Source organism: Etheostoma cragini, chromosome 20, assembly GCF_013103735.1.
Source record: "Etheostoma cragini isolate CJK2018 chromosome 20, CSU_Ecrag_1.0, whole genome shotgun sequence".
NCBI classification, from domain to species: domain Eukaryota; kingdom Metazoa; phylum Chordata; class Actinopteri; order Perciformes; family Percidae; genus Etheostoma; species Etheostoma cragini.
This window is the reverse complement of record NC_048426.1, coordinates 6,591,905-6,619,903: the sequence shown is the minus strand read 5'-3', so window position 1 is coordinate 6,619,903 and position 27,999 is coordinate 6,591,905. Positions and strand designations below refer to the sequence as shown.

Below are 27,999 nucleotides of genomic sequence, written 5' to 3'. Positions count from 1 at the left end.
GGGGGGGGGGGGGGAGAGTGAGAGAGACTCAATGCCACAGTATATTCTAGGCAGAAGAATCCAGTCTGGCTTCCTTGCTTCAGAGAAGACACAGACCCCCTATGTCCCGATTCGGCTGGTGCAGGTAGGTAAGTAGGTACCAGATATGTGCTTTTTCAGACGCAGTCTGTTTAACATGACAGCGTCGTATTAGCCTGCTCTGTTAATTAAGCGTCATCCTTTAATTGGTGTGCATGTGCATAGGTAGGTGACGATGGTGAAAATGTCCTGTACATGACACCGGCCGTAGAGCAGCGACTGAGCTCGAGTCATCTGTCAGACGGTGAAGAAGATGATTGAACTAGAGCACGTCCCTGTGTCTTCGGGGTTCTGTCTGGGGTAAAAGTTGAGGGAACAGGCGCAGGTTGATACAGATCCGTTTAAAGGGACAAAATGCGCCGAGAGGTGTAGGCAGCTGTCCGTGGTGCTGAAACTCCGACTGTTCCCCTATTTCAGAGCTAACTTTTTATCTCTCAAATCTACCATTTAGGGTCCTTAAAGCTTGTCTTCTATGATCGCTGCTGAGATCACTTGTTTTAAACTCCACCCTGTAGATCCTTGCTACATGACTCCAATAACTGCCTTTGTGCATGTTTAAGATGCATCTTTTATGTCTGTTTCCACAAACGTTTGCATGATTTATGATCGAAGACGAGGGAGGTGTTAGGTCTTTTTAACAACAGATAGAAAAGTCACATTAGTGACCAAATATTTTCACTACTGATTAATCTCAATGTTCTGACTCTTCGATTGGTCTTGGCGTTTGTCAGAGGATAGTGAAAAATGAAAGAAGCTGAATGTGACGTACTCAAAAGACTTGTTTTGTTCAGCCAACAGTCCAACACACAAAGATATTCAGTTTACTGTCAAAGAAGACAAAAAGCATCAAATCTGGATCAGATTGAGAAGCTGCAACCTGAAAATGTTACTTTAAAAAATGACTCAAATGATTAATCGATTATGAAAATAGGTGCTGATCAATTTTTTTATCTTCTAGGCCTGGACATTAGTAAACTAACTGTTGAAGTTACATGTGTAAAAAACAGTTCTTAATGCTCCACGTCTCTTGTACAGGGGGACAACGCTGAAGGAGAAGTAGCTGAGGTCATTTCTATTTGAGCCAAAAGTGGATTGATGGACCTCCATAATGGCAAAGTGGAAGTGATTCTACATTCTTCACCTGTGGCACAATGTCGAATATGATTTGCCTGACTGCCGTGAGCATCTTGTACCTGCCTGTTTTACTGTTTGAGGCCTTTGTGTTGTCTAATGGAAAGTATGAGAGGTCTGTGGTGCCGAGCTCTGCCTCCCGCCTGGTGGCGAGGATGGACGGGGATATTATAATCGGTGCCCTCTTCTCTGTTCACCACCAACCCTCCGCTGAGAAGGTGGCAGAGAGGAAATGTGGAGAAGTCCGCGAGCAGTACGGCATCCAAAGAGTGGAGGCCATGTTCCACGCCTTGGATCGGATTAACTCGGACCCCAACCTGTTACCCAACATCACCCTGGGCTGTGAGATCAGGGACTCCTGCTGGCATTCCTCGGTTGCTCTGGAGCAGAGCATCGAGTTCATACGAGACTCTCTCATCTCCATCCGGGACGAAAGGGACGGGTCCAGGTGGTGCATCGAGGGGGTGCCCTCCAGTCAGCCACCGACAACCAAGAAGCCCATAGCGGGGGTCATCGGGCCCGGCTCCAGCTCAGTCGCAATTCAAGTTCAAAACCTTCTGCAGTTGTTCAACATCCCGCAGATCGCCTATTCTGCAACCAGTATCGACCTCAGTGACAAGACATTATTTAAGTACTTCCTCAGAGTCGTGCCCTCAGACACCCTTCAGGCCAGGGCCCTCCTGGACATCGTCAAACGATACAACTGGACTTATGTGTCTGCGGTGCACACAGAGGGTAAGACACATTTCTTTTAAAGGGGGGACTCTGGTAATTTAGTATTGCGCTTATATAAAGTTAGGAGACTCCCAAGAGACAGATTTAAAAGAGAACATCAGCGACATCCTAACTTTTACTACATCTCCCATGATGCAATTTAATGGCCCTTTTCATTAGACCCTCCCTGCTACTCCACTCATCCAGTTTGTAACACAGGCTGCCTCCAGAACCACTGAATACATTACACAAATGTTTTAGCAAGCGAAGTAAGACTCCTTATGTGTAAAATCAGTGGACTGCCCCTTGAATGCATCAACAGTCCTGAACCCCCCCGTAGACAGGAAATTAAAGACAAGAAGACAAAAGAAAGAAGGTCAATTTTAGAAACTCACGGTAGCACAGAGACAGCCCTTGTATCCATCTCTGCTGCACTGATTTAATCAGTGTTGTGTTTTGCTGTAATATGCAGTGTAACTCTTGTTGTGTCTTGTGAATGACATTTTGTTGACTGATGTTCTAACAGCAGGTGGCTGCAGACTGTTGGGCTCTCCTTTGTGAGGCTCATCTGCATGATATTAGTATAAACAGAATATCAATGGAGTATTTAGAGTTCCTTTTTTGCATCATAGTCCAAGACCAAATTGCATATTACCAAGACACAAACCCCCTCTTTCTTTTCCTCCTCGGTTTTGCCAGGAGTCTTAGTTTGTTGCTCCCGCAGGTGTCAGTTGGTAATCAATTAACCGTTTAGTCATTTTTCATGCAAAAATGACGAACAAATCCAAGTTTATTGATATTGAATATATTCACTAGTTCTATCATGAGTTGCAACCACCATTTAATATGCATAGAAAGAATTATTTTCTATTAGCTAGTCCAGGCCGACTGACAACAGGTCGTTTTTTCACACATCCTTGTGTCTCGTTTGAAAAGACACACATTTGCATTAATTTGCCACAGTTTTTTTCTTTACATTAACTTTTGATTGATTGAAAACTACAACATATAATTATGTAGATGCTTAAACATTATTATGTAGATTATAATAGTTGAAGGTGCCCTGCAACACAAAACCCTTTTTGCTTTCCTTTTTTGAAATATGTTAGGTCCATATGTGTTTGTCTTATGTGGTGAATGTAAAAATGAACCGCTACCTCCTCTGTCAGCTCTGGCCACTGAAAAGAAATGAGGGGAGGAATCAGGCCAATTACAACAGCTGGTCAGTCTGACGTCATGTTGCCTGAGCCCATTACTATTCATGAGCTCTCTGGGTAAAGGACACTGATAGCCAGGCTCCCATTCGCTAGCTATTAGCCAATCAGAGTCAAGCAGCCTAGCTCGTTGAATATCAATGAGAACTGGCACAAATCGAGCTGAGTCTTCCTGAAGGATTTCTATACCACGCTAGAATGGCTTGGAACAAGGTAACCAAGGCATTTTTTCTACAAAAAATGTTTGAGTCCATGGTAGAACTTCAGACATTAGCACAAATGAATAAAATACGTGTGGCAGGGCACCTTTAAGATTCCACCCACATTGTTGAGCAAGATGCATACCTGAAATACCCGTATGGCGTCTGTTGCAATCTTGTGTATTTCCACTGAGAGAATTTGAGACAAGTAAGTGATAAGCTGATAATCCATCCAATCAAAACCTGGCAACCCATCTTTGTTTACTGTGTGCTTTTGCCAATTCAGTGATGCTTTTCTTTACATATAAGACCAATTTCAGCATAAATACTGAAGGTTTTTATTGAAGGGATAACCTTAAGCTAAGAGTGCTCTCTGATCCTCAGATAAGGCTGTTGAGGTTAATTTAACCCTGTATGCTCTAGTTATACTGCTCTAGATTTTTATTTAACCCTCATGTTGTCCTTGGGTTAAATTTTCCTATAGCAGTGTTCTTTTTAACTTCCCAATTGTAATTACCCAAAATAACAAGATTGATTCCACAAAATGCTTTTTTGGCAAGTACAAATCTCTACTTTCATTAATTTTAGGGTGTCTTATTCAATTTTATAGCATTTGAAAAAAGAATTGAAGTGGTTTGAAATAGTATTGACTAAAAGTTGACATATTCCAGTCTATGATTATCCATCAACATACATTCCTTTAATTTAGTCAAACTAATTCCTAATTTCTGCTTTTCTAACTCAAACATTAGGTATAATTTCCTATAAATGAGTTTCTTTTACCATAAATTCCCAAAATAACTGTAAAACTAAAGTTAATAATTTGTGTTATGTAGTTTTGAACGTCAAAACAAGTGACAAACGTTTTGAAAAAGGGACAAAAACATAAGAAAAAGTTTTTTTTTAAATCAATAAAAAGCATAATCAAAAATTGACATCAATTTTAATGGCACAACAACACAAGGGTTAAAGAAGTCTGGCGCCACTTGAATGGTAAGAGAGGAGCTGTTTCATCTCAGTTAACCCTCCCTGAATGCTTTGTTTAAAAAAAGACCATATTCAACATTTAAACAGTTTGAAATACTAAATACAGAGTGAACGTGTGAATGTAAACCCATGGACTCTTTCTTGAATAAAAGCTCCTCTTGTCCTTCTCAGGGAACTACGGGGAGAGTGGGATGGAGGTGTTCAGAGAGCTCGCCTCACAGGACGGCATCTGCATCGCCCACTCTGACAAGATCTACAGCAACGCCGGGGAGAAGCACTTTGACAGGCTGCTGAGGAAGCTGCGTGAGCGTCTGCCTAAAGCCCGAGTTGTTGTCTGCTTCTGTGAAGGCATGACGGTCCGAGGGCTGCTCATGGCCATGAGGCGGCTCGGGGTAGCCGGAGAGTTCCTCCTAATTGGCAGGTTTGTTAGCGGTTGTTTCCCCCACGGGAGGCTTTGTTTTGTCTTGGATTTTAAGTTTTGGAAGAAAGGTTTTCAAACAGGAATGGTGAGAAACAATCTTTGTGTTAGGATTAAAATGGGTTTGTGGAACAGCTGATTGGCCATGAAACTCAGTCTACATAATATGATCAGGAAAACTGAACCAGCTTTTTGTGCCACATTAATTAACATTTGTGTCAGTTTCACCGATCTCACCACAAGGTCCGTTCAGTTGCTTTTCTAGTGCTTTTGATCATATTGTGTATCTCACTAGACAGAGGTTTGCTCAATTGTCATGAAATAAGCTGTTTATTGTTTTTCTGAGCACTTTAAAGCACCCATATAATGCTCATTTTCAGGTTCATAACTGTATTTTCCGGTTGTACCAGAATAGGTTTACATGGTTTCAGTTTAAAAAAAAAACCATATTTTTGTTGTGCTGCACATTGCTGCAGATCCTGTTTTCACCCTGTGTGTTTAGGTTTCTGTTTTAGCTACACAGTGAGACATCTCACTTCTATACTATCTTTGTTGCGAGTCACACATGCTTAGTAGCTCGGTAAGATCCCCTCAGCTAGATAACTCTTTCTCCAACTTTAGTCAGTCCAAGGCAGGATTAGCTGGGAGACTTCTTCATAACGAGGGGCACCTGGAATACCTGCCAAACAGGGACAGGAAGTAGTTCTTTTGGAGATTATAGTGACGTAGTGTGTGTTGTAGCTGTGTTTTGCCATTGAGAATGAGCTAGCATGCTTTCACCACCTCGCCTTGGCTAGTCACGTAGAAAGCCGTGTAGATTTTGAACAGCTCACCCAGAGACTGAAGGCAGAGGACGTTCAGTAACCGTATCGCACTCGAAACAGTTTGTACGCATGTGGAAGCCCCAGAGACACAAAATCACACCCCAAATCCCAGAAAAACAGATTGTTTTTATAATATGTGCACTTTAAGGGTTAATTTTTGACCTTGGAAATAGCAGCTGACAAAACAATTGGACCGTAAGGTCCATTCAGTAGCTGTTCCAGAGCTTTGGACTGTCTTCTATACATTCATTATTATCCAGAAAAATGAGTCTGTGAAGGAAATCTCCTGTAATATTCAGTTCTGTTCTGGATGGTCATATGAAACTGAAATCTTCTGTTTTGAGGGTTGTTAGATTGTCCGAACAAGACTTGTTTTCAGGATGATGAAAACAAGTCCTGCTGCTGAATGTATTTTTTTTAAAGTTTGCGGAGGGTTTAAACAAGGTTTTCAGAGAAATGATAGTTTAAGTAAGAAACTTTACCCGGACTTGTGATTTTGTCTGTGGACTTTTTTCTTTCTCTTGTCTTTCGGCAAGTACAGTGAGCACTCCACGCCCTCAGCGGGAAGGCTGAAAGGGAAACAAAGTCAGAGAAACAAAAGGACTCAGTAAAGTGAGTCAGACTTGTTAGAAGCTGCATGAAGCTTTTAACACGACGCTGTCACAGAGTTCTGGAGCTTCACCAGCATTGCAAAACAACAGTTATCCAGTTATCCTTTTGCCCGATGCAGACTACTGTTTGTTACTCGTTATACTATTTAAAGAATGTGTTTGCACCAAAAGGATTTTATGTAAATTGACAAATAAGAAAACATAAGGTAGAACTTCATATATCCTGAGGTAAATTGTTGTGCAGCAGTTGTAGCACTAAATAGGGAGCAGTGCAAATATAAAGAGAGCAACTATGAAAATACGAATAAACAGACATTCTTTAATGCATAACGCCAAAAACATAAACGAGGTGAACTATATGGATCATATATTGCTCATATCTCAAGTTGCTCATGGCTGTTAGATATGGGGGTTTAGTCTTTTGTATCTCAAGAACTCAGGAGCTATTAAAATCTGGACAAATTTGCAGATCTATGTTTTGTTCAAACCATTTAAAAGATTTCTTAAATCCTTGTCAAACCAAAATCTTGCAGACCTCTCAAACAACACAGCAGCATGTAAATCTTCAGTTGCACAACCCCAGTTTGTGCTTCAAATGTATTAACATTACATTCGAGTTGCAGCTACATCTGCTTTGTTTTTTTCAAAACCACAGATGAGAAAATACTTGATCCCCTGCTTGGTTGTTGTGACAAATGTTTCCCAGCTAGGATGGAAACAACAAGAACATTGACCTACAGGATGTCCTGGCTTGATTTGTTCAAAAGAACAAAATAGATTTTTGACCTTAGGATCCATTTAGTAGCTGCTCTGGAGCTTTCATTCATACTGCATAAGGAATAGTTCTCACCTTTTCAGCTAGTTGGGCCTCATTTATTGAGTTTTATCAATTTGTGGTAATGATGAAGATAAACGTAGTTGACCAGTCAATCTCACTGCACGGTCCATTTAGGAGCTGTTTTGGAGCTTTCAGTTGTATTGCATGGTCTTCCTCAGATGGAGTTAAGATTGCTTTTATTTTTCTGAGCGAGAAAAGGACTTTTCCTCTAAAATGGCTTTATAAGTTCAGATTGAAAGTACATGTTTGACCTTGAAAACAAAAGTTACTTACTACGAGGTCCATTTAGTTGACTTTCTGGAGCTTTCAATTGTATAATTGTATTCATTAAGGTAGGATCATTTATGTATATGCAGTGGCAGTTCAAATTGCATAATAGACAAATATACGATAATGATAATAATAATAATAATAATGATACTAACAATGACACAAAAAATATGAAATAGTAGATTTTTCAGAAAAATGACTCATTTATTCTGTGAGGGGAAATACGGATGTTATACGAACTGTCTCCACTCATGGTAAACACAAAGTTCACATGGAACCAAAGTATTCTTGTTGTCCATCTGGGAGTAGATCTCTTCTGAAAGCAGAAGATGCTTTGAGTCAGGCAGTAATGAATAATGCATCCACGCAGCGAGCTCTCCCTCCCTCTCCCTCCCTCTCCCTCCCTCTCCCTCCCTCTCCCCGTCAGATCACAGGCAGGACGGGCTAATATGGGACAGCATCTCCAGCGTATGCCGGGGTATGAGGAGTAGTGAACATCAAAGCTCGTATCAGCGCTCATACCACCAGACCTTCCCTCTTTGTGGAGTCTCAGCTCACTGCAAGTCCTGTTAGGAGCAGTTGCAGCATCTGAAACCCGGCTTCGATAAAAGCTCGCTATGGTTCATTTACTGAGAGCAGTTCACTCATTTGTAAAAAAAAAAAAAAAGTAAAATACAAAATCGTCTCCTCATCCCAAAAGATGAAATGAAGGCATACATATTGAAAAAAGGGAGTTTAAACTTCATCTCACCCCTTCCACTTGAATTTGCACTGCTGCTAAAGTCTCCACGGAAGATAAAGAAGGCCATGAGTTTGGTAGAGCACTGTGCTTGTGCGTGTGTGTGTGCGTGTGTGCGTGTTTGTGTGTGCGTGTTTTCTGGGTCAAGGAGACTACTGAAAAAGGAAAATGTTTTTTAGAGCAATGCAGAAAGCGAACACATGCAGCCCTGTGTGCAATGGGCCAATGGAGAATGCCTGAGGTGCTGGTCATCAGCTATCCGTCTTCTGCTGTGTGCAGAAGGAAAAAAACACTGGCTGTTCTCACAGCTCCCACACACATCTCAAACAACACACAACTCATTTGATCGACTCTCAAGTAAAATCATAAAAGAATATATCGGTTTTATCATCCTGTGCCTGACAAACATTTAACTCCTAATCTGTTTTGCTTTTGAAACAATCTTCTTTTTTATTGAATAAAACATCATTCATTGACATAAAAAGCCTCTACAAGTACTTTCAATAATGTCAGGCAGCAATGCATCCTTCCCCCCGATAGTAAATGATTCATGATAGTGGAATACGAGATTTGTGTTATAAATCTGTACAGTACGTGCGCTCGTTGACGTCAGAACTGTAGGTTTTTGGCACGCAGAGTGTTGGAGTGGAGGGAGTGTGATGCTGAGAAGCAGATGGCGAGGTACTGTTGATACTGTCACACTGGACAGCCATTGTCAGTTCATTTTTGAAGTGCCAGCCAAGCCAAACGTGCTGTTGGCTTTGGGTTTTGGGCAAATGTGGGTTTTTGAAGGCTGGTATTTTTGTACTGTGGATGCATTTTGTGCAATATTCAGTGTTAGAATGACTCTGTTTTACACAAAGATTCATTGTTTTGCTTCAGATTTATTTAAGCCTGAAGCACAATAGAACAGCATCATTATTTCAATAAAAAAAACAGCTGGTAGATTCTCAGTAGTTTCTTAGTGCAGTCTTACTCATCATAGCTATTCAACAGACACACTCTGAGATAACTGTGGTATGCCTTCATATCACAAACAAACTAACAACACCGCCCTGCTACTACAGAGTCTAGAGCCCTGGCAGCTCTGTGAGGCTGTGCACTCACTCTCACAGCGTCGCTTTGAGATAAACGCCAACATCGACAGCATCATGGACGTGTCATTGGCTAATGTTATATACTATAGCCCTCTACAACAAAACATTAGATAAACAAATAATGCTTACGCGGTATAATCTTTGAGTTATGTGATGTTAACCTCATAGTGGCGCTACGTGAAAGGTCAGAGATATTGTCACGTCTGGGAACTTTTAATATCTTTGCGAAGATGAATGGAAATTCCTCCAATAGTTCAGTCAGAACCAAATTGGATCTTCAAAAGATGCAAAGAATTCATTCATTAGCAAAGTAAATAATATATCATCGCAGATTTGACACGATTTGCATATAATTCATTTATTCATATTGTCATGCTTTATGATACAGGGCTGAACTGTCAATCAGCGGAAATATATATTAACATAACCAGACTGTTGGCTTTTGCTTTGAAGTCAGAGTTTTTGTGTTCATTTGTTCCAGTTGTCATACCTTATGAGAATATTGCTGTTTTCTACACAATGATTCACATTTTGTGGCCAGAAAGGGGATTATTTAATCACATTTAGTGTGTGTTGCATCCTAAAGGGGGGTGTTGTGCTAGTCAAGATCCCTCCATGTCCCCTGTTCTGCTCCTTCATTTCTTACTCATGTAAGTCCCATTTATGCATCATGGCTGTGATCCCACACTAGAAATACTCACGCTGCATTTGCAACTCAAAGGAAGGGAGTTCTCATTTTCATTGATTCAAATCTGAAGTGTCAGACAAAAAGCATTTGTCTCATCAGTATAATCTTTTGTGAGAGGATTCAATGCAGAATTGATTTCCAAATAGACGAGCATGTATACATAAAGCATAAATACTAACCATGGTCGTCGGTGAGACACAGTCACACTTACAGTAGGAGTCTGTGTGGGGGGTGGGAGCTGGTTTCTCTCCAGGGCAGATTGAACCGCTACAGTACTGATCTGTGAATTCTCACCGGACTTGGGATTCTTTTTTTCTTCTTTCGGCAAGTACAGTGAGCACTCCACGCCCCTCAGCGGGAAGGCTGAAAGGGAAAGAAAGTCAGAGAAACAAAAGGACTCAGTGAAGTGAGTCAGGCTTGTTAGTGGGGCTGCATGTAGCTTTAAACACTGTCACAGACTTCTGGAGCTTCACCAGCATCGCAAAACAACAGTTATCCAGTTATCCTTTTGCCCGATGCAGACTACTGTTTGTTACTTGTCATACAATCTAAAAAAATGTCTTTGCAGCAAAAGGATTTTATGTAAATTGACAAATAACATCATGAAAATGAAATCAGTTTTTTATCCTGGGATTAATTGTTGTGTAGGTACAAAGTAGGAAAGCGTGCACATGTAAAGAGAGCAACTATGAAAATATCAATTAACAGGTATCCAAAACATACTCAATGACAAACTCCAAACACAGTGAACTGATCAGAAGTTGCTCATATTTAAGCAGCTTATATCTGTTAGACCTGGGGTTTGGTTTCTTGTTTCTAAAAACTTCAAATTTTTTTAGGAATTGTTAAGAAATCTTACAAACTATGCAGCTCTATGTTTATTTTTCTGCCTACTTAAGTGATTACGAAAATCTTTTCCAAATTCTTACAGACCTCTTAGCTAATATCCTTCAGTTGCAAGAAGGATCCCAGTTTGTGTCACTCATGTATAAGCATTACATCCTGCAGTGCTAAATATTTGTTATTTCCCCCCAAAAAAGGATTTTTTGTGACTCTTGTTTGCCGTCCAGGATGGTGGAAACAGCAAGGACAATGACGTCATTCCCTGCTTGTTTTGTCCAACAAAAATATAAAAAACACCACTAATCTAGAAAATAACTAACAATATCCTGTCAAATGTTGGTTTGCATCATATAAATTAAGCAAGGAGATACAGTAATACACCATATTATTTCCAACTACAATGTTAAAGGTCTTTGAGGCTTTCTCAAAATTGCTTTAGAAGATGTAAATCGGAATATTTGTCTTTGTATTTTGCTTTTCTGTGATGATGGTTATAAGTCTTTTGCTCAGGTTGCTATTTTTAAAATTAACCTGGCGAGCTAACTCTGGCTCATTTACAGTTACCTTTGTAAGTTGTCAGTTTATTAATGATTACTGTCTCTTACCAATAAACTAACAGATGAAAGAAAATAAATGACCTTGATTAAAGGTTATCAGGTTTTTTCCTCCTTTTTTTCCAGAAATACAGATATTTAGCCCTGCGCTTCAAATGTAATGTAAATGCTTGACAGGCAGAACTCGGGGCTATTTGCGGTGTGTTCCTCTGTGCAGTGACGGCTGGGCCGACCGGGTCGAGGTGGTGGAGGGATACGAACAGGAGGCTGTGGGCGGCATCACAGTGAAGCTGCAGTCTAAAGAGGTCTCCTCCTTCGATGACTACTTCCTGAAGCTCAAGCTCAGCACCAACACCCGCAACCCGTGGTTCCCCGAGTTCTGGCAGTACCGCTTCCAGTGCCGCCTTCCCGGACACCCGCTAGAGAACCTGAATTATGCACGGAACTGCACAGGTAGCTAAACAATTCATCAGGCAACTGTAATGTTTTTCTGGGTTCACATTTTTATGCCAGTGTGCACATCAGCTTGTCTTTTTTAACTGTTGTGATGTGTGCAATGTCCAGAGGACGATGCCAAAAGGCCCCGTAAACTGGAACACGTTCTTCAATTATGAATAAGACTGCCAGAGGGTAGAATTCTCTCAATCCAATAACACATATTTTTTTCATATTGTTCATTTTGGTGACACGTGGATTTGCAGAAGATGATGATCTAGGTAAATTTAAATAATTTTCTTTTACAAAGGAACACAATTAATGCATTAACCTAAGTCCTTGGTGTCTCGAAAAAGTGCTCAACAAGCATGTTTCCAAAACTTACAATTTTTTTTACATACTGCTCTTACATGTTTCTTTTACACATTTAGCTACAGAATATATATTTACGTTTTCAATCCCAATTTATCAGGTTGATAAGATTATTGCTGCTGTTTAATCTAGTATTTCTTAAACGTTTTTTTAAAGGAATTCTTTCAAATTCATCATATTGATAAACGTAAATATAAAATGATGCATGCAGCAAAAAAACTTTTATACTTTTGAGTTGATAGTTCTCCTGGTTCATCAAGGGAAGTTGTTTTTTTTAACATTGCACCTTGCTTTCTTCAGTTGTTTTAAACTTTTATTCCTTTGCAGCGTTTGCACATTATTTATGAGAATGGAGCTCTCTTCTTTATAATTCTCATACGTCAAGCTTCTCTTCATTCCTACAAAGTGTCATATTTGAATAGCAGTTATTACAGTATTTATGTATGCCTTATACGTGGCAATAGAGCTATAGTTTGCTGTCCTGTCACTTCTATGGTTTTTACAACATTATTTATATTTCTTTGGTGTAGAACTCCGAGACGGTGAGTGAATCCCTCTGAATGGAACCATAAAGCTCCTCACTTTGGCAATATACATAGAGGTTGACTGATATTAAGGTTTTACTACATGATGTGATCATGTAGTCTGCTTATGTTCTTATTTCTCTCTAAACGTACTATTAATCTCAGTTAACCTCTAATATATCAAGCTATTGGGATGTTTCAATTCGTTTTCCAGTGAGAGCCCAACATTTGATCTGTTCCCACGTTCTGCTCTCACACCCTTTTGAGGCCTTAAGTCGTACAAACAGCCCAATAACATTTGAGTGAGATGGTAACTGGCTGATCAGGCTTAAGTTGCATGTAGCCACAGACCTAGAGAAGCCTCCTTTCAACAGATAACACGTATTAATAGCGCCATTGTAGTTTGTAGTTGTATTCACATTTGGACAGAGAGGGTTCAGTGGTCTTGCGGCGGCCGTGCAGCAGGAGACCCTCTGCTTGCATGCTGACATTGTGACATCATTGCATCATGACTGCAGCTCACACAGCTCGATGAGTGAAGCAGCCGTCAACACCAAGGAGCTGTTAAACTAGGTCATCACCCACAGTTCCCGTTGGACACTCACCCAGCTGCTACACAACTGAGGGTACTGTTTATGTGTTGGTTTGCACAGGCAGTTAATTTCCCAGCAGTCCTCTTTTATGATCATGGCTTAATTTGAGACGAGTGGTGAGAGAAACACCAGCAATGGATGATGCTGAAAAACTTGTCGGCCTCATGTGTCCCACCGATGTTTTGTGCAGTGTGTGAATCTTGTCTTACACTGAGTAGGAGAAATGTAGCAACTGACGATGTGTATGACTTATGATGTAACAAGAAAAGAGAGGGAATCTCTTTGCCCGCACTGCCCATCCATTAAAACAAGTCGCTTTAAATAAACTTACAATAAAATACAATATACATTTCAGAAAAAGATTACATACTTCTGCCCCAACTCATGAGAAAATGACATTCTGAACATTTAAGAAATCATTGAAACATAATCCATCAGCAACATTTATTTATATAATTATAAATATGTTGATATACCTTTACAGCAACCCGCAGGTATCCAAATTCCTTTACATCAAGGTCCAAAAAAAAACATAACATACAGTAAAATCTAAAGTTTGCATAAAAACAGAACAAAGAAAGTATTAAAGGCCGTTCTAAATAAATCCATTTGGAGGTTAGATTTAATAAGAGCTATTTCTGTGATAGTTCTAATGTCAGGGGGTAACCTGGTCCAAAGTCTCTTCTTGACTTTGTACCCAAAACTATTAGAAAACAGGTCTTTAAAGATTCTTCAAACAAACAAAGAAACCTGTCAATTTATGATTTCAAATTATTTTTACCCCATAACTTCTAAAAATGCAAACAAAAGGGCATACGACATAGAGCTGTCGAATGAAATACCATTACTTTTAAAAATACTTTCACTAACATATATCAGCAATGAAGACTGCTGATAGTGTAACGGTAATTTTGCTTAAGAAGAGTTTTACTCACTTGAATCAAATGTTGGGTTCACATTAAAATATTATTGCATCATCAAAGAGTAGATTACATCAAAGTCATAATGGCCACCTAATATTTATTCCCTACTAGGGTAAAATAGAGTTACAAGCTGTATCATTTTCCATCAGATATTACATAACCAGTTGCTACATCACACTCCACTTCATTTCCATAAAATATGAAACAGGGATTTTTGGAACAGCTTCAGGTGACAGATACTGTAGAGTAAAGGGACAACACCAGTGTATCACATCATTTTCAGTCCAGACCCCATTACATAGGCTATGGTAATTTACTAGCATAGGGTGCTGATGTGAAAATATGCTTTACCAGAGTGATCCTTTTTGTAAAAAACAACACTAATAAATGTAAATGTGTGAATGACTAAATTGATGATTGTAAAAGGGCTAAAGCTGGTGGAAAGAAAGATTTAGGTTGTTGTTCCCTTCTTACCAAGTGCTCTGTCAAAAGACAGACCCTAACCCTAACTCACACCAAAGGATGCTACATTAACACAATCATCTTCAACCCTAGGAAATGCCAAACATACACACCTGACCACAACATATTGAATGCATGGTGCAGCTCTTTATAATAACCCTAAGTTGACATCTTACTTCATCACAAAGCAACTACAGAAACCTGCTTACTCTGCTTCTAGCTTGCATTACACTGAACTGATAGGGTGTGTTTAAACATCACACACTGTTTGTCTCATTCCCTCATCGCGTTTGTCTGAGGAAAAACAATATCAACAGAAAACAACAGATCCTAAACACGTGCAAACTGTTCTGCTGGAGGAGACACAATCTCAGTGTCACAGTATTCTGGACCTACTCTAATCCGGACTCATAAGTGTCGAAATGGATAGTCTTGCCATGGCAACGAGGTTTCTCTGAAGCAATTTTCTGAAGGTTTACAGTTCTTTCGAAGCCAGTATTCAGCGAAAACTTATTACAAGAATGTATCTGTGAGCACCCTATCACTCCTTTGTAATATGTTACATCATGCTAGACACACCTGTACAGAAACTTTGAGATGATTAAACAGCATAACACATAACATGCTACTGCTTGCAGCAATGAAGCCCCTCCTGTAAGCTTTCCCTCTTTTAAATATCTGTCCTGGAGAAGAACCCTTACCGTTATCTCATGTGTGGCTGGGCAGGTTATGAAAGTCTGGAGGACAACTACGTTCAAGACAGCAAGATGGGCTTCGTCATTAATGCCATCTACGCCATGGCCCATGGGCTGCAAGACATGCACACTATTCTCTGCCCTGGGACTGTGGGGCTCTGTGAAAACATGAAGCCTGTCGACGGCAGCCACTTACTGGACTTTCTGCTCAAGACTTCCTTCACGGGTGTTTCTGGAGAGGACATTTGGTTTGATGAGAATGGCGACTCCCCCGGGAGGTAAAACTCATTCCTCTAGAAATACTCAATAGTAGAAGATGTACTCAGATGGTTTACTTAGGTAAAAATAGCATTACCACATTGTAGAAAAACTCAAGTGCGTCATGCATTTCAAATTTGACTTGGTACAAAAATGTTAGCATTAAAATATACCAAAAGCAAAAGTGCACATTTTGCAAAATGTGTATTATAATATTGGATTATAATTAATGGTCCATTACTGTACATCCCCTTAGCATTGTTGCTTGTTAACATGGGGCTTTTTTAAGTTTATTTATAGACATGTTCTATATAATACTTCACTGGGTAGCTTCTGAATTCCCTCTTTACTAGGATAATGTATTTGATAATTATGTTTTGTATTATGAATTTGAATCTGGAAAGTAACAAAGGCCAAGTATAAAGTACCTCAAAATTGTGTACTGTGTAAACTTGGGTAAATATACCTCTTACTTCCCATCACTGGAAACACTGTATAATTCTTCAGATGCTTTGTTTCACCAGAGGTGTTTTTACTCTACTGTAATTACAGCAGCATTAAGTGACCTACAACTATTTTTAATTACATTATTTTAATCAATGTTTTCAGTTATTTATTTTAGGGTACATTTACATATGCAGAATAATGTCCCTACTGTAATGAAAAAGCCCCTTTAGTGATTCTTATGCACAAAAGAAACACTAATACTGCTGAATTTACTCAATATGTTCAGAACATCCATAATTCAGCTTCTTTCATCCATAAGCAACTAAAATTGCATCGTCATGTGAGGATGAGTGTTTTGAAGTTCCAGTGGGGAGTTTTTATTGTAAACCAGAGAGTAAGAGAGATAAAAGACAAATCAGCACTTGGCAAAATAATCCCTGAGTCACATGTATTGATTAAGAACCTGACAGGCCCCCTGCTGACACAATGGGCTGTTTTGGGGCTAAGTGGCAGTAAAACTCATGGTATTTTCCCATCAAGAATTGATTCAACATCAGCAAAACCTTGTTAAAATTATGTCTCCGTCTAACTCATGGCTTTTTACCCACTATCAGGTATGAGATTAAGAACTTCCAGCAAGTGGAGCCTGGTGTTTATGACTACATCAACATTGGCTCCTGGCACGAGGGTCTTCTCAGTCTGGATGATGAACTGATGCATATGAACCGCAGTGACGTGGTCCGCTCTGTCTGCAGTGAGCCCTGCTCCAAAGGAGAGATCAAGGTAGGGGTCAAATCCCTTAGATATTGTCCTGCTTATGGGACATATTGTCATTACACAGGTTACCTCTGTCTTTTCTTTGGTTTCGCTGTTCTTCAAATATTTGGACTACAACTCTCTCTTTTTCTTTACCCTGCAGACAGATGAACAGCTTGGTTACATTGTACTACACACTGATTAAGTATTTTGTCCCTACCTTTTGATAAGCACCTTTGTATAAGGGGTTTATACATTTTAGCTAATGGCTTTATTAATAGGTAATAAATTCTTTAGGCTATAGATCAGTATTAAGCCATTTATAAGAACACATTTTGGGATGCCAGGTTGTGAAAAAACACATTGGCTTTCATCTTTTCTGATGAAGTTTTACTTATTTGAAGTCCAGTAATAAAGGCGCATACTGTCTAATAAGCCATCAAGTCTGCAGTTATACACGTTAATTGGTCATCAATAAAAGTTTTAATAATCAAGTCAGCAGCTGTAATGAGATGTCAATTAATGGATTTGTGTCCAGATTATTATTTATTATGGTGGTATAAAATGGTTTATAACTATAACGATCTCTCTTTAGTTTTGCCGTGTCAAAACAAATATTTAAAAATTTACAGTAAACAGTGGGACTCCTTTTTACACTGAAACAAACTCAGGGTAGAGATCGGTACTTGTAAGAAAGCATTTTTAATTTTCTCCACATGCTTTGTCATCCAGGTGATCAGGAAGGGAGAAGTGAGCTGCTGCTGGATTTGCACCGATTGTAAGGAAAACGAGATTGTCCAGGACGAGTTCACATGTAAGGCCTGTGAGCTGGGCTGGTGGCCGGATGAAGAACTGGAAGGTAGGTTTCCCCAGATGGGAACGCTGTAGTTTGACAGTTTTGGAAATGTGCTTTTCCCCCTGAGAGTTAGATGAAAAGATGAATACCTTTATATCTGTTCATTAAATATAAAGCTACAGCCAGCCTGCAGCCAGTTAGCTTAGCTTAGCATAGTGACTGGAAACAGGGGGAAACAGCTAGCCTGGCTCTGTCTAAATGTAACAAAAACTGCCTAACAGCAATCTGTCTAATCTGTGCAATAATGGAAGTGTAAAAACAATTTGTGGTTTTGTAGGGCGTGATGTGCAACTTCCTTGAGTTGCTACTGGTTGATAGGGAACCTCACAATTATTCAAAATTCAAGAAATAGTTTGTTACATAACCCCCTGTAAAATCCCAAGTTGCTGTTTTGTTTAAAATTAAACAAAAGTGTTGAAAAGCAGACTTAAGTCTTGGATCCCTCTGTTTCCCATCGCTATGCTAAGCTAAGCTAATCGTCTGCTGGCTGTAGCTGCATTTTGAGAACCGATTCCTACTCGGAATTGTTCTCAAAATTATTTATATATATATTTTGCGTTGAAAAAGCATTTTAAAACTGCAACCCACAAAATAAAACCTTCCTTCCTTATTTGTGAAATAAGAATGTGACCCGTTTCAACCCCACCCCTCAAAGAATCAGAATCGAGAATCGACTAGAACTGGTGTCAAAAGGAAGAATCAGAATTGTCAGCAGAGTGGTTAAGGTCCAAACCATGCCCAACCCTGCTGATTAGAACAGAAGATTTTGCGTGTTTTGCAATTTTTGCATGTAAATTGAGATGAATTTAGGTTACTTCAGTTGCCACAGGCCACAGGAGTTCCTGTTGCGTGATTGGTGCTTTCAAAGACAAGAGGAGATTCTTTAGTCTTATTAGAGCTTCTGTAGAAAGTTAAGTTCCTCCAAGCTTTTCCTCACCTCTCCCTGCCACCTATACTCTGTACAGTTTGTCCTGCTAACATCTTTGCAGCGCTATTTCATAAACCTGTCCTGTCCTATTTCCATTGCTTTCCCATGACACCTGAGAGCCATTCATCATCTTCACAATTTTATCCGACAGCAGCCCTACTTCACTTATCACTCTTCTGGCCCACTTTCAAAGGCCTTCTGTGCTGTTCAAAGACAAGACACTTTCTTAATCGGATCATCCTACTTCCCGGCTTTTGCATTTATTATTTTTTTTACCGCAAGATCTTTAGTGACACACAAATGAGAAAATGTGGGATGACTTACAAATTATTCTTCAGTCAGTTTTCTAACCCTAACCTTCCTGTCCCCAATAATTAAATAAAACTACATAATTTAGATATTCAAAGTGTGATCTCAACATGGAGCAGAAGGCAGATCTCATATAGCTCCATGAGAAACAGTGATTTACTTTGTCCTGCTGCATTGGCCCCCTCCTCTACTGGCTGTGGCCCAGCCTGGCCATGGCGGAGTAGAAAAGGGTTTATTTATAGTTGAGCTAAAAACCTAGTTTGAGACTTACTGTATTTTGTCAGGCTAAAATGCGTTTATCTATTTTGAAGGTGTCCCTGCTATAAAGCCTTAACAAATTGAAATTCTTAATTTCATTCTTTTCACAATTGCCTTTTATTTAGGCGTTGTCTTCTCTAGATAACCCAAAGCTAACCACCAAACTGATGTTGATATGCTTAAAGTTTTATGAGCTGCTTTTAGTGTAGTATTTTGGCTGTGGGTTTATATTGTCATGTTTTTATCTTTTTCAGGCTGTGAGCAAATTCCTCTGCGCTACTTGGAGTGGAGCAATCCAGAGTCCATTATCCAGGTGGTTTTTGCCTGTCTGGGCATCCTGGTCACGTCATTTGTTGCCTTCATCTTTGTCCTATATCGTGACACGCCTGTGGTCAAATCCTCCAGCCGGGAGCTCTGCTACATCATCCTTGCAGGGATCTTCTTGGGCTATCTGTGTCCCTTCACCCTTATCGCCCGTCCCACCGTAGTCTCCTGCTACCTCCAGAGGCTGCTTGTTGGACTCTCAGCTGCCATGTGCTACTCCGCCCTGGTAACCAAAACCAACCGCATTGCCCGTATTCTGGCTGGCAGCAAGAAGAAGATTTGCACCAGGAAACCGAGATTCATGAGTGCTTGGGCTCAAGTGGTCATTGCCTCCATCCTGATCAGTGTCCAGCTCACCTTGGAGATTACCCTCATCATCTTGGAGCCTCCTGAACCCATCAAGTCCTACCCCAGCATCAAAGAAGTTTTCCTCATCTGCAACACCAGCAACGTGGGTGTCGTGGCCCCTCTCGGCTACAACGGCTTGCTCATCATGAGCTGCACCTATTACGCCTTCAAGACCCGCAACGTTCCTGCAAATTTCAACGAAGCCAAATACATCGCCTTCACCATGTACACCACGTGTATAATATGGCTGGCGTTTGTGCCAATCTACTTTGGCAGCAACTACAAGATCATCACCACGTCTTTCTCTGTGAGCCTCAGCGTGACTGTAGCTTTGGGCTGTATGTTCAGCCCAAAGATGTACATCATCATTGCCAAACCTGAGCGGAACGTGCGCAGCGCGTTCACCACCTCTGACGCTGTGCGCATGCACGTCGGCGACGGCAAAATTGCCTGCCGAAGCAACAGCCTGCTCAACATGTTCAAGAGGAAGAAGAACACTGGAAACGGCAGGTAGGTTCATTAATTGAGTCTGTGAGTCCTGCTCCTGAGGCACCTCAGGGATGCTGGTTTTACTGTAATTCCCTCTCAAAGGGAGCCTGATGTCTTACTGTATTTACTTTCTTAGGGACACCTGTTGTAAAGTGTGACGGATATAGGTCAGTGCTCAATTCACACAGCCGTTTGAACTGATTCAAATTAAAACAAGCATCTCTGTGTGCTAAGGGATGACAAATGGGATCACAATCACAGACTACAGGTTTCCTGCAGGGTTCACCTTTTTAATACTACATAGAATTCCATGTAATGCCTGTTCCTACAGTCTTACCAGCCAAAGTTTGAAAGTGTGATCAAAAACCAGTGGGGACAATATGGCCCAGAATTATTTATATCCTTCTTTCTTAGTACTTTTCAGCAATGTGTTACAATAATTCCCAAGTGTAAAAATAATGTGACCCGGTCCCAGATAAGCGGGATAGAATGGATGGATGTATGGAGAGATTACATGAAAAACAATCCATTCATTTAACTTCATTTAAGTTGTTGCTAAAAATCAAAACTTGCCCAATATGGGTCGATGAGCTTCTTAGCTTTTAGAGACTTTTCAAAAACCTGCAGATACCCTGTAATACTTCGTACAACATCAATAATATTCTTTATTTTTTTTTAGACCACAACCTTATTCTTTCTTACATGAACCATAAATGCTGCTTTTGTCTCCACTTTTGTGGGTTCCCGTGAAGTAACAGCCATCTTTATTCTGTTCATAGTTCTAATGGAAAGTCTGTGTCATGGTCTGAACCAGGTGCAAGACATCCTCCAAAAGGGGATCACACGTGGCACAGACTGTCAGTGCACGTGAAGAGACAGGAAGCAGGTTCCAATCAGATGGCTGTCATCAAACCCTTAACTAATACCTACCAAAGCCGAGGCCTGGACTTCTCAGACCTCAGCACTAAGACTTTGTACAATGTGGCTGAGGAGGACGAGGGTGACCCGATTAGATACAATCCCCCCATCACTCCCCCAATGATGACCCACAGACACATTCCTGACTGTGGGCTTGTGAAAGACATGGAGGAGGTGAAACTTTATAAACCTCAGCATCCGCAGCCAAATAGCATTATCCCCCAACACGTCGTCATGGACTACCAACAGGGGAATGTGAGGGTTGGTAAATTCAACAGTGACATCCCTGATCTTAATGATATGATTAGCATGCCCGAGGCGGTGAGCGGCGGCATGCCCATATACCACCAGGCCCACCTGATCCAGCAGGAGCCGGTCCTGCCTCTGCACATGGACCTGTTTGATGAGGAGCCCTCTTCCCCTTTAGAGGACGAAGAGATGGAGAATGAGCAGTTTGGCCTTCTCCACGGCTACATGTACAACAACGCCCAGATTCATGACGAGGACGTTGTTGAGGTCAAATTAGCCATGGAAAACTCTCTGGCCCTAATGCCTCCGTCCCCTTTCCGAGATTGCGCTGCTCCTCCAGTGAGCCCCTTCCCCAATTCGCCGGTGTCCGAGTCGATTTTGTGCAGTCCTACAAATATGACATATGCCTCTGTCATCCTCAAAGACTTCAAGCAAAGCTCCTCAACTCTGTGAGGGTTCACACTAAATATTACCAGTTGTTGTACTATATTTTCAAGTTTCTAATGATATGCTGTATACGATATATAAGAAAGAAGTCCTTCTGTGGTCTGACAAGTCATTTTTCACTCTATAATTGAGAGCTGTTACATGTTAAGGATGAACAACAAGGCACTACATTTAAAAATGGTCTTAGATGTCTACATTAGTAACAATAATTGCCACTTACAAACATTTATTTGTATGCTAATATAAGCTTTTAGGATGAAATACATGTTGTGCTTAACAATAAGACAAGGAACTAAGCTTGTCTATGTACATTTATTACTATAAACAGATTTATTTGAGAAAATATAGGCGACATAACAAGCAGATGATTTTACTGATTTTAAACAGCGCAACTTAATGAGGAATATGGTTTGTATGTAAAATTGGATTTGTCAATAGTATTTTTAGGAAGTACGTTTTGTGTTACACATTGGGACTTTTCTGTTTTATTACGAGCAAAAGAAAATTGAAAGGTTTAAAGGAATAGTTCGCAATTGGGAAAATACAATCATTGCTTTCTTGCAGAGAGTTTGATGAGAAGATTGAATTCCCTATAACATCTGTCCGCTAAATATAAAGCTAAGTTTAGCATAAAGACTGGAAAAGGGCAAAAGGGGGTCTTTTCTCACCAAGAGCTGTATGAATAATACGCAAATGTTTTGCGGGTCATGTCACGCCATACGTCTCTACTGACTTGTGACGTAGTATGAAGAGCAAGATGGGTCAAACAACCAGGACTTTCACCCAGGAGACCGATGTTCGTGTCCTGTGTGAAACCAGAGGTCAACAACCAAAAGGTCCGGAATAAGAATGTTAACCACGTGTTTAAAACTGGACAAGTTGGGACATGACATAAACACAAAGTTTAAAAAGGTTGACATGACACGCAAAATGTCCTAAACAATATAGTGCTTTTTTTCATTTGGCAATGGCTTGATGTTCTGCACAAAAGCTTTAAAAGTGGCAAGCTATTTATACACCTTCATATGAGCTCATGTTGGAAACAGCAAAGTCCAGAGATAAAAATCATAAATTGTAATTCTTTGACTTTTTGGATTAAACAAACACAATACAAGGATTTTTTTTAGTGAGCTGTTAATGTAGGCATATTTTGTGACCTTTAGACAGAGCGAGGCTACCTGTTTTCCCGTTTCCAGTCTTTATGCTAAGCTATGCTAACCACTGATGGTAGCTTCATATAAGGTGTACAATTCAGGTGCTACAATACATTAGAGTGGTATCAATCTTGTTATATAATGAAACACTTTAGCAAGAAAGCACATCTCCCCAAACTTTTGCTTTAAGCTGGTAGAGCAGAATAAAAATGTTCTTTGATGAAATTTAAAATGTCTACATGATTTCTTGTTGGAAAAAACAAGCACTTATCTGTGATTTTTATTTATTGATACAGATGCCAAGCACAAGTGCACAGACTGTATCACGAATGTAGCAGAGGAAGTTTAAGTGCCACATCTCCACTAAGACTTTTTCTTTTCTTATGGATATTTATCTAATTTCTATGGTCTTAAAATAAAAGTTAAACTACCATAGTTTAACATTTGTATTTTTTTATAATTAGACCTCTGATTTCATAACTGCATAGATTTATGTATAAAATAAACAACATACATATGTTTTGTAAATGTATGAATTGTGAATCATATTTTGATATTCAAACAATATCTATATGCTTTACGGTATTATAAAAAACGAATTAGCTGTGAATGCCTCTATTGTGTGATTGGTTATACATCCAATCTATTTCCTAAATATTAAGAGCCTCTTAAAATAGTATAATGTGATAAAGTGCTTCTGTTACCATTTAATAATATTCTGAATGAGCTACCTGCAGCCTGATATATACACACAGTATAAACTAAGTCTGCCAGTTTAAACATGTTTACTGTAGAGCATTTAAAAGGAAACTTGTCTGATTGGAGTAAATTAAATATTTTTTATGCTTTTGTCTCCTGTTTTTCATGGTAAAACATTAGCTAGCTGACTCTGTGGTATTGGCCTTGCCTACTATTCCAGTACCATGTCTAAAATCAAAGGTCAAGTATTTATGGCTTTGGTTTGTAGGAAGAACTTCTGTAGCAAATGCAGATTATTTAAGACTTTTGCTGGATTATATGTTTATGGGCTGAACGACAACATGGCAGTACGTTCAGTGACACTATGTACAGAAAAGCTGTTTAAAGTTTTAGTCATTGGGGATCTAAGTGTTGGGAAAAGCAGCATAGTCTTGCGGTATGTTAATAAACGCTTTGATGACGAATACAAAGCATCTATTGGAATTGACTTTGCTCTAAAAACTATTGAATGGGATGCAAAGACAGTGGTGAGGCTGCAGCTTTGGGATATTGCGGGTGAGTTTCAAGTCCCTTTTTACCATGGAAAATGATGGCGGTACCATAACAATGTGCAATTTCTGTGAAAACAGTAAAATCTGCAATAACGTTGGAACTACAAAACAAAGCTGAAGACAAAGGAAACTGCACTGTAGCTAGACAGCTAGCTAAAGCAGCTGTCAAACGAAAGCTAGCTTAAATGTCGGATAGTCTTGGCTAGCTTTAGCTAACGGTAACGTTAAAGTTAAAATCAAATTGATTTATTAGCTAGTTACTAAAGCTTTTGTTTGCAGTTTAAACCTTTTTTTTAATAAAACTGATACTGTATCTTGGTAAATGTATTTGTTAATCCATACCATTAAATGGGTGTCGTTAGCTAGTAGCTAGCTAAAATAGAGAACAAAACCCAGCTAATGCTAAACTAACATTAGCTTAGCAGAGTAGCACAAACTGCCATCATTCAAGCCATCATTGGTGGTTACAACCTAACCTAACCTAACTTTAAATTAAATGTTTACATTTATTTTATTTAAAATTAATGTATAATATTGACTTCAACATACATATTAGTAGTAGACTGACAGGCATGCTCCCAGCAAAGAGGAGACATAATTAATCCCAATGCTATGAGCTAGCCTGGACTGTAGGTAAATAATTAAAACTAAATTAAAAAGATGGATGGATGGATGGATGGATACTTTATTTAGCCTCTGGGGGGAATCAAATCAAATCAAATCAGCACTTTGAGATTTCTTTTTGAAATGTAAAGGGCATTATAAATAAAATGTATTATTATTATTATTAATTCTAGCTCATAAAGGCATACTATTAGCGAAGGAATTACAACCTTTTTACACCTAAATACAGTAGTCTTTGTTGAAAGTTTCTTCTTTCTCAAATGACCTAAATTACAAAAGTCCAATAGGAGATCCAATAAGCTTCAACCAATAATAAAATACATGCTGGGATTTGACTATAACTACAGTATTTTTAGGGACTGAAAATTTGCAATATTTTTATTATTAGAATTATATTATTTATTTTAATCCTATCCTACCAGTGTCCATGGAAACAAACCCTTTTATTTCAGAAAACTACCGTTAGTCTCTCATTTGTTACATATCCTTTGTTGTTACAGTCCCATTTGATATGATAATTCAAATCATGCACGATAAACAAACAGTAGCATCACTGACCAAATAATACGTCTGTATTAATTTGACGTGCTGTACCAATGTTTTATGTTTCTCCAGAACAGGAAGCTGCTGAAAACCAGTTTTGAAACTGAGTCAGGCCCGTTTTTATAATGTAATGTAATGTTACTTTTCCTAACTTTCCTGTATAATAAATATATGAAAATGACTGGTTCTGGGCCAACTCATAATTCAAATAAAAACTGTAAGCCTTAGCCAAATAATAACAGCAAATTCATTAATCTTCACTCTTGGAGTCAAGCTGTGGCAAAGCATAAATCACACAGATTTATTTTCTCTTCCCTCAAGGCCAGGAGAGATTTAAGAATATGTCCAGAGTGTTCTACAAAGAGGCGATGGGAGCAGTAGTGGTCTTTGACATTACAAACAGCTCCACCTTGGAGGCTGCCTCAGAGTGGAAGCAGGACCTGGATAGCAAAGTTTGTCTCGACAGCGGACGTCCGGTCCCTGCTGTCCTGCTGGCCAACAAATGTGACATGACAGGAAGGGACAGAGATTTGGTGTCCTTGCTGGACTGCTTCTGTAAAGACAACAGCTTCATTGGCTGGTTTGAGACATCTGCAAAGGTGTGTTGTATTTAAGTTATTTTATGAGATGAAAATCTGTGTACAGTGGCAGTTAGAGATAGGCACAACATTTCTCAGAGGCATTATCGGCTGAGTAAAGCCTGAATGGGATATGAGGCACCGAATATTCCACTTTGTCCGTCCTTTTTTTCTTTTATCAGGATGACTTTAGTAAACATATTTCGTCATACGATCAAGACATTACCAACAACATCATGGGAAACTGGTCCATGAATGGCCCCTTAAAACCCCCAGGTTCACAATGTATTACTTGTCTTGGCAATTAAAAAAAAGTGTAAATTATTCACAGAATTTGCCCCACTTAAGCACACTATTAACCAAGGAAGGTCCTTTACTATTACTTAATCAAATTTAACTTTAACACCTTCATTATTGAATTTGGTTACGCCAAATAACCAATAACACAATAAGGTGAGGAACAATTATCCTTCCGAATAGATAGATTGTAATAAATAGTTTTTCTTTCATTTGCCTATACCTGACGATTTAAAATGAGATTATGTAAGTTTTGAACAGCTACACTGTATTTGACCACTTAGCAAAAGGACTAATATTAACATACTCTCTTAGCTGACCGACTAACTGAAACTGAATTATTTATGTATTAATTTGCTTGTTTGATGGTTTTTGTATTATATTTTTTGTATGACAAATTTTACTTACACTACAGTGTATGCGTGGATTTTAACACTGCAGCTATATGGCCTGTTCATAAAACGTTTTCAAATATTAACAAACAGGAACAACTTTCAGCCAAGGTTTAAACATCGAGCCAAACACTCAGCTCAACGGATGCATACACAATGTTCTAAATGATATTCCCCTCACCATTTATAGGACAATATAAATATTGATGAGGCAGGTGCCTTCCTTGTCAAACAAATGATGCTCTGCGACACCGGCCTGTCCAAGGAAGAGCACCGCTGGGACAGGATCAAAGTGAGCCAGGCTCCCGGGGAGAGTCAGAGCCAGTCATTGTGCTGCTGGAGACCACAGCTCTGAGGCAAAGAGCCAAACAACTGCAGCTACTGGTTAAACCCTCTAACAAGACCTGTTTTTGATACCAAGTCATGAATCCCGAGCCACTGCATAGAAGCTATTTGAGCTTGTGTTACATAATAGACAGTAACTTTATATGCACATTTCTGCCTCGCCAGTTTTTTTTTTTAGTAATGTGTGGACTGTGTGTGCTTCCTCATAAACACCTATGTGGAGACAATTGAGCTACTTTCTCTGATAATCCACTGATACCGACCGGCAAATAAAGTGATCAGCATGACGTACAGTACATCCTGCTGGGAAAGGTCTCTGACGCTCATCGTGTAACTAAGACTTGCTGGTGATTGACCTAACACTGTAAAATGGTCACAACTGTCATTTCCCCAAACAACCAAAACAGCAAGAAAGAGAGAGAGAAAAAATAATAATAAAACATTGTTTGAAGCTATTAAACATTTCTCATTAAATGACAACCTATTCAATCACAGCTCTAAGTGTTACTTGTCTGTTATGCAACACATGCATATAATTAAATGTTAATCACTCCACAGTGAGATGATGGCTAAGACTCATACATGAGCTTCCCAGCCGGGCTTGATATGGCCAATAGCAGAGAAAAGCATATCAGCATGACCTGATTTTGGTGGAGGGAGGAAAAGATGCTACATACAGCCGAGAGAGCTGGAGGGAGCAGAGCACTTATGCAGTATCTAATCATGATTACACCATCACAACAAATATATCTTTTTTTCTATAATAGGAAGTCAACCGTGACTTATTAGATTGCTGCATTTGTAAGTTCTAGATTTGTTGATGCAGCGATAGACAGAGATACAGAGAAGGAAAGACATACTCAGACGGAGCATCAGTCACTTACAGCAATGACAGCTAATAAAAGAAAAGAGTATTTTATTGACCACCAGGAGTGGTGGAAGAAGTATTATTTACATCCTAAGTAAAAGTAGCAATGCAACAATTAGTGCTGTCAGTTAAACGCGTTATTAACGGCGTT

At 39.5% G+C, this 27,999-nt stretch overlaps 2 protein-coding genes across 8 annotated transcripts; both read left to right on the top strand.

Annotated features, from left to right (window-relative positions):
- Positions 1-3: 3 nt before the first annotated feature.
- grm1b (glutamate receptor, metabotropic 1b) lies at positions 4-23,928 on the top strand. Of its 6 annotated transcripts, none has more exons than XM_034858597.1 (11): positions 4-124; positions 1,114-1,944; positions 4,496-4,745; positions 11,424-11,659; positions 11,908-11,922; positions 12,544-12,555; positions 15,242-15,488; positions 16,530-16,698; positions 17,404-17,530; positions 19,277-20,204; positions 20,963-23,928. In XM_034858597.1, the coding sequence occupies exons 2-11, from the start codon at positions 1,230-1,232 to the stop codon at positions 21,801-21,803; spliced, it is 3,540 nt and encodes a 1,179-aa protein (XP_034714488.1). In that variant the 5' UTR covers positions 4-124; positions 1,114-1,229; the 3' UTR covers positions 21,804-23,928. The 6 variants fall into 6 exon arrangements, with proteins under 6 accessions (XP_034714488.1, XP_034714487.1, XP_034714491.1 ...); XM_034858596.1 differs by having other exon boundaries at positions 14-128; XM_034858600.1 differs by having other exon boundaries at positions 14-128; positions 20,998-21,366.
- Positions 23,875-27,398, top strand: rab32b (RAB32b, member RAS oncogene family). 2 transcript variants are annotated; one of them, XM_034858602.1, is made up of 3 exons: positions 23,875-24,205; positions 25,690-25,967; positions 26,826-27,398. In XM_034858602.1, exons 1-3 carry the CDS (start codon positions 23,875-23,877, stop codon positions 26,988-26,990), a joined length of 774 nt encoding a protein of 257 aa, XP_034714493.1. In that variant the 3' UTR covers positions 26,991-27,398. The 2 variants fall into 2 exon arrangements, with proteins under 2 accessions (XP_034714493.1, XP_034714494.1); XM_034858603.1 differs by lacking the exon at positions 26,826-27,398 and adding an exon at positions 26,129-26,816.
- Positions 27,399-27,999: the final 601 nt, after the last annotated feature.

Coding starts and splice junctions, on each gene's coding strand:
- grm1b (XM_034858597.1), top strand. CDS start 1,230: ATGTCGAATATGATTTGCCTGACTGCCGTGAGCATCTTGTACCTGCCT. Junction 15,489..16,529: donor AATGGCGACTCCCCCGGGAG/GTAAAACTCATT, acceptor ACCCACTATCAG/GTATGAGATTAAGAACTTCC. Junction 20,205..20,962: donor AAGAACACTGGAAACGGCAG/GTAGGTTCATTA, acceptor TTCTGTTCATAG/TTCTAATGGAAAGTCTGTGT.
- rab32b (XM_034858602.1), top strand. CDS start 23,875: ATGTCTAAAATCAAAGGTCAAGTATTTATGGCTTTGGTTTGTAGGAAG. Junction 24,206..25,689: donor GCAGCTTTGGGATATTGCGG/GTGAGTTTCAAG, acceptor TCTTCCCTCAAG/GCCAGGAGAGATTTAAGAAT. Junction 25,968..26,825: donor GGTTTGAGACATCTGCAAAG/GTGTGTTGTATT, acceptor CACCATTTATAG/GACAATATAAATATTGATGA.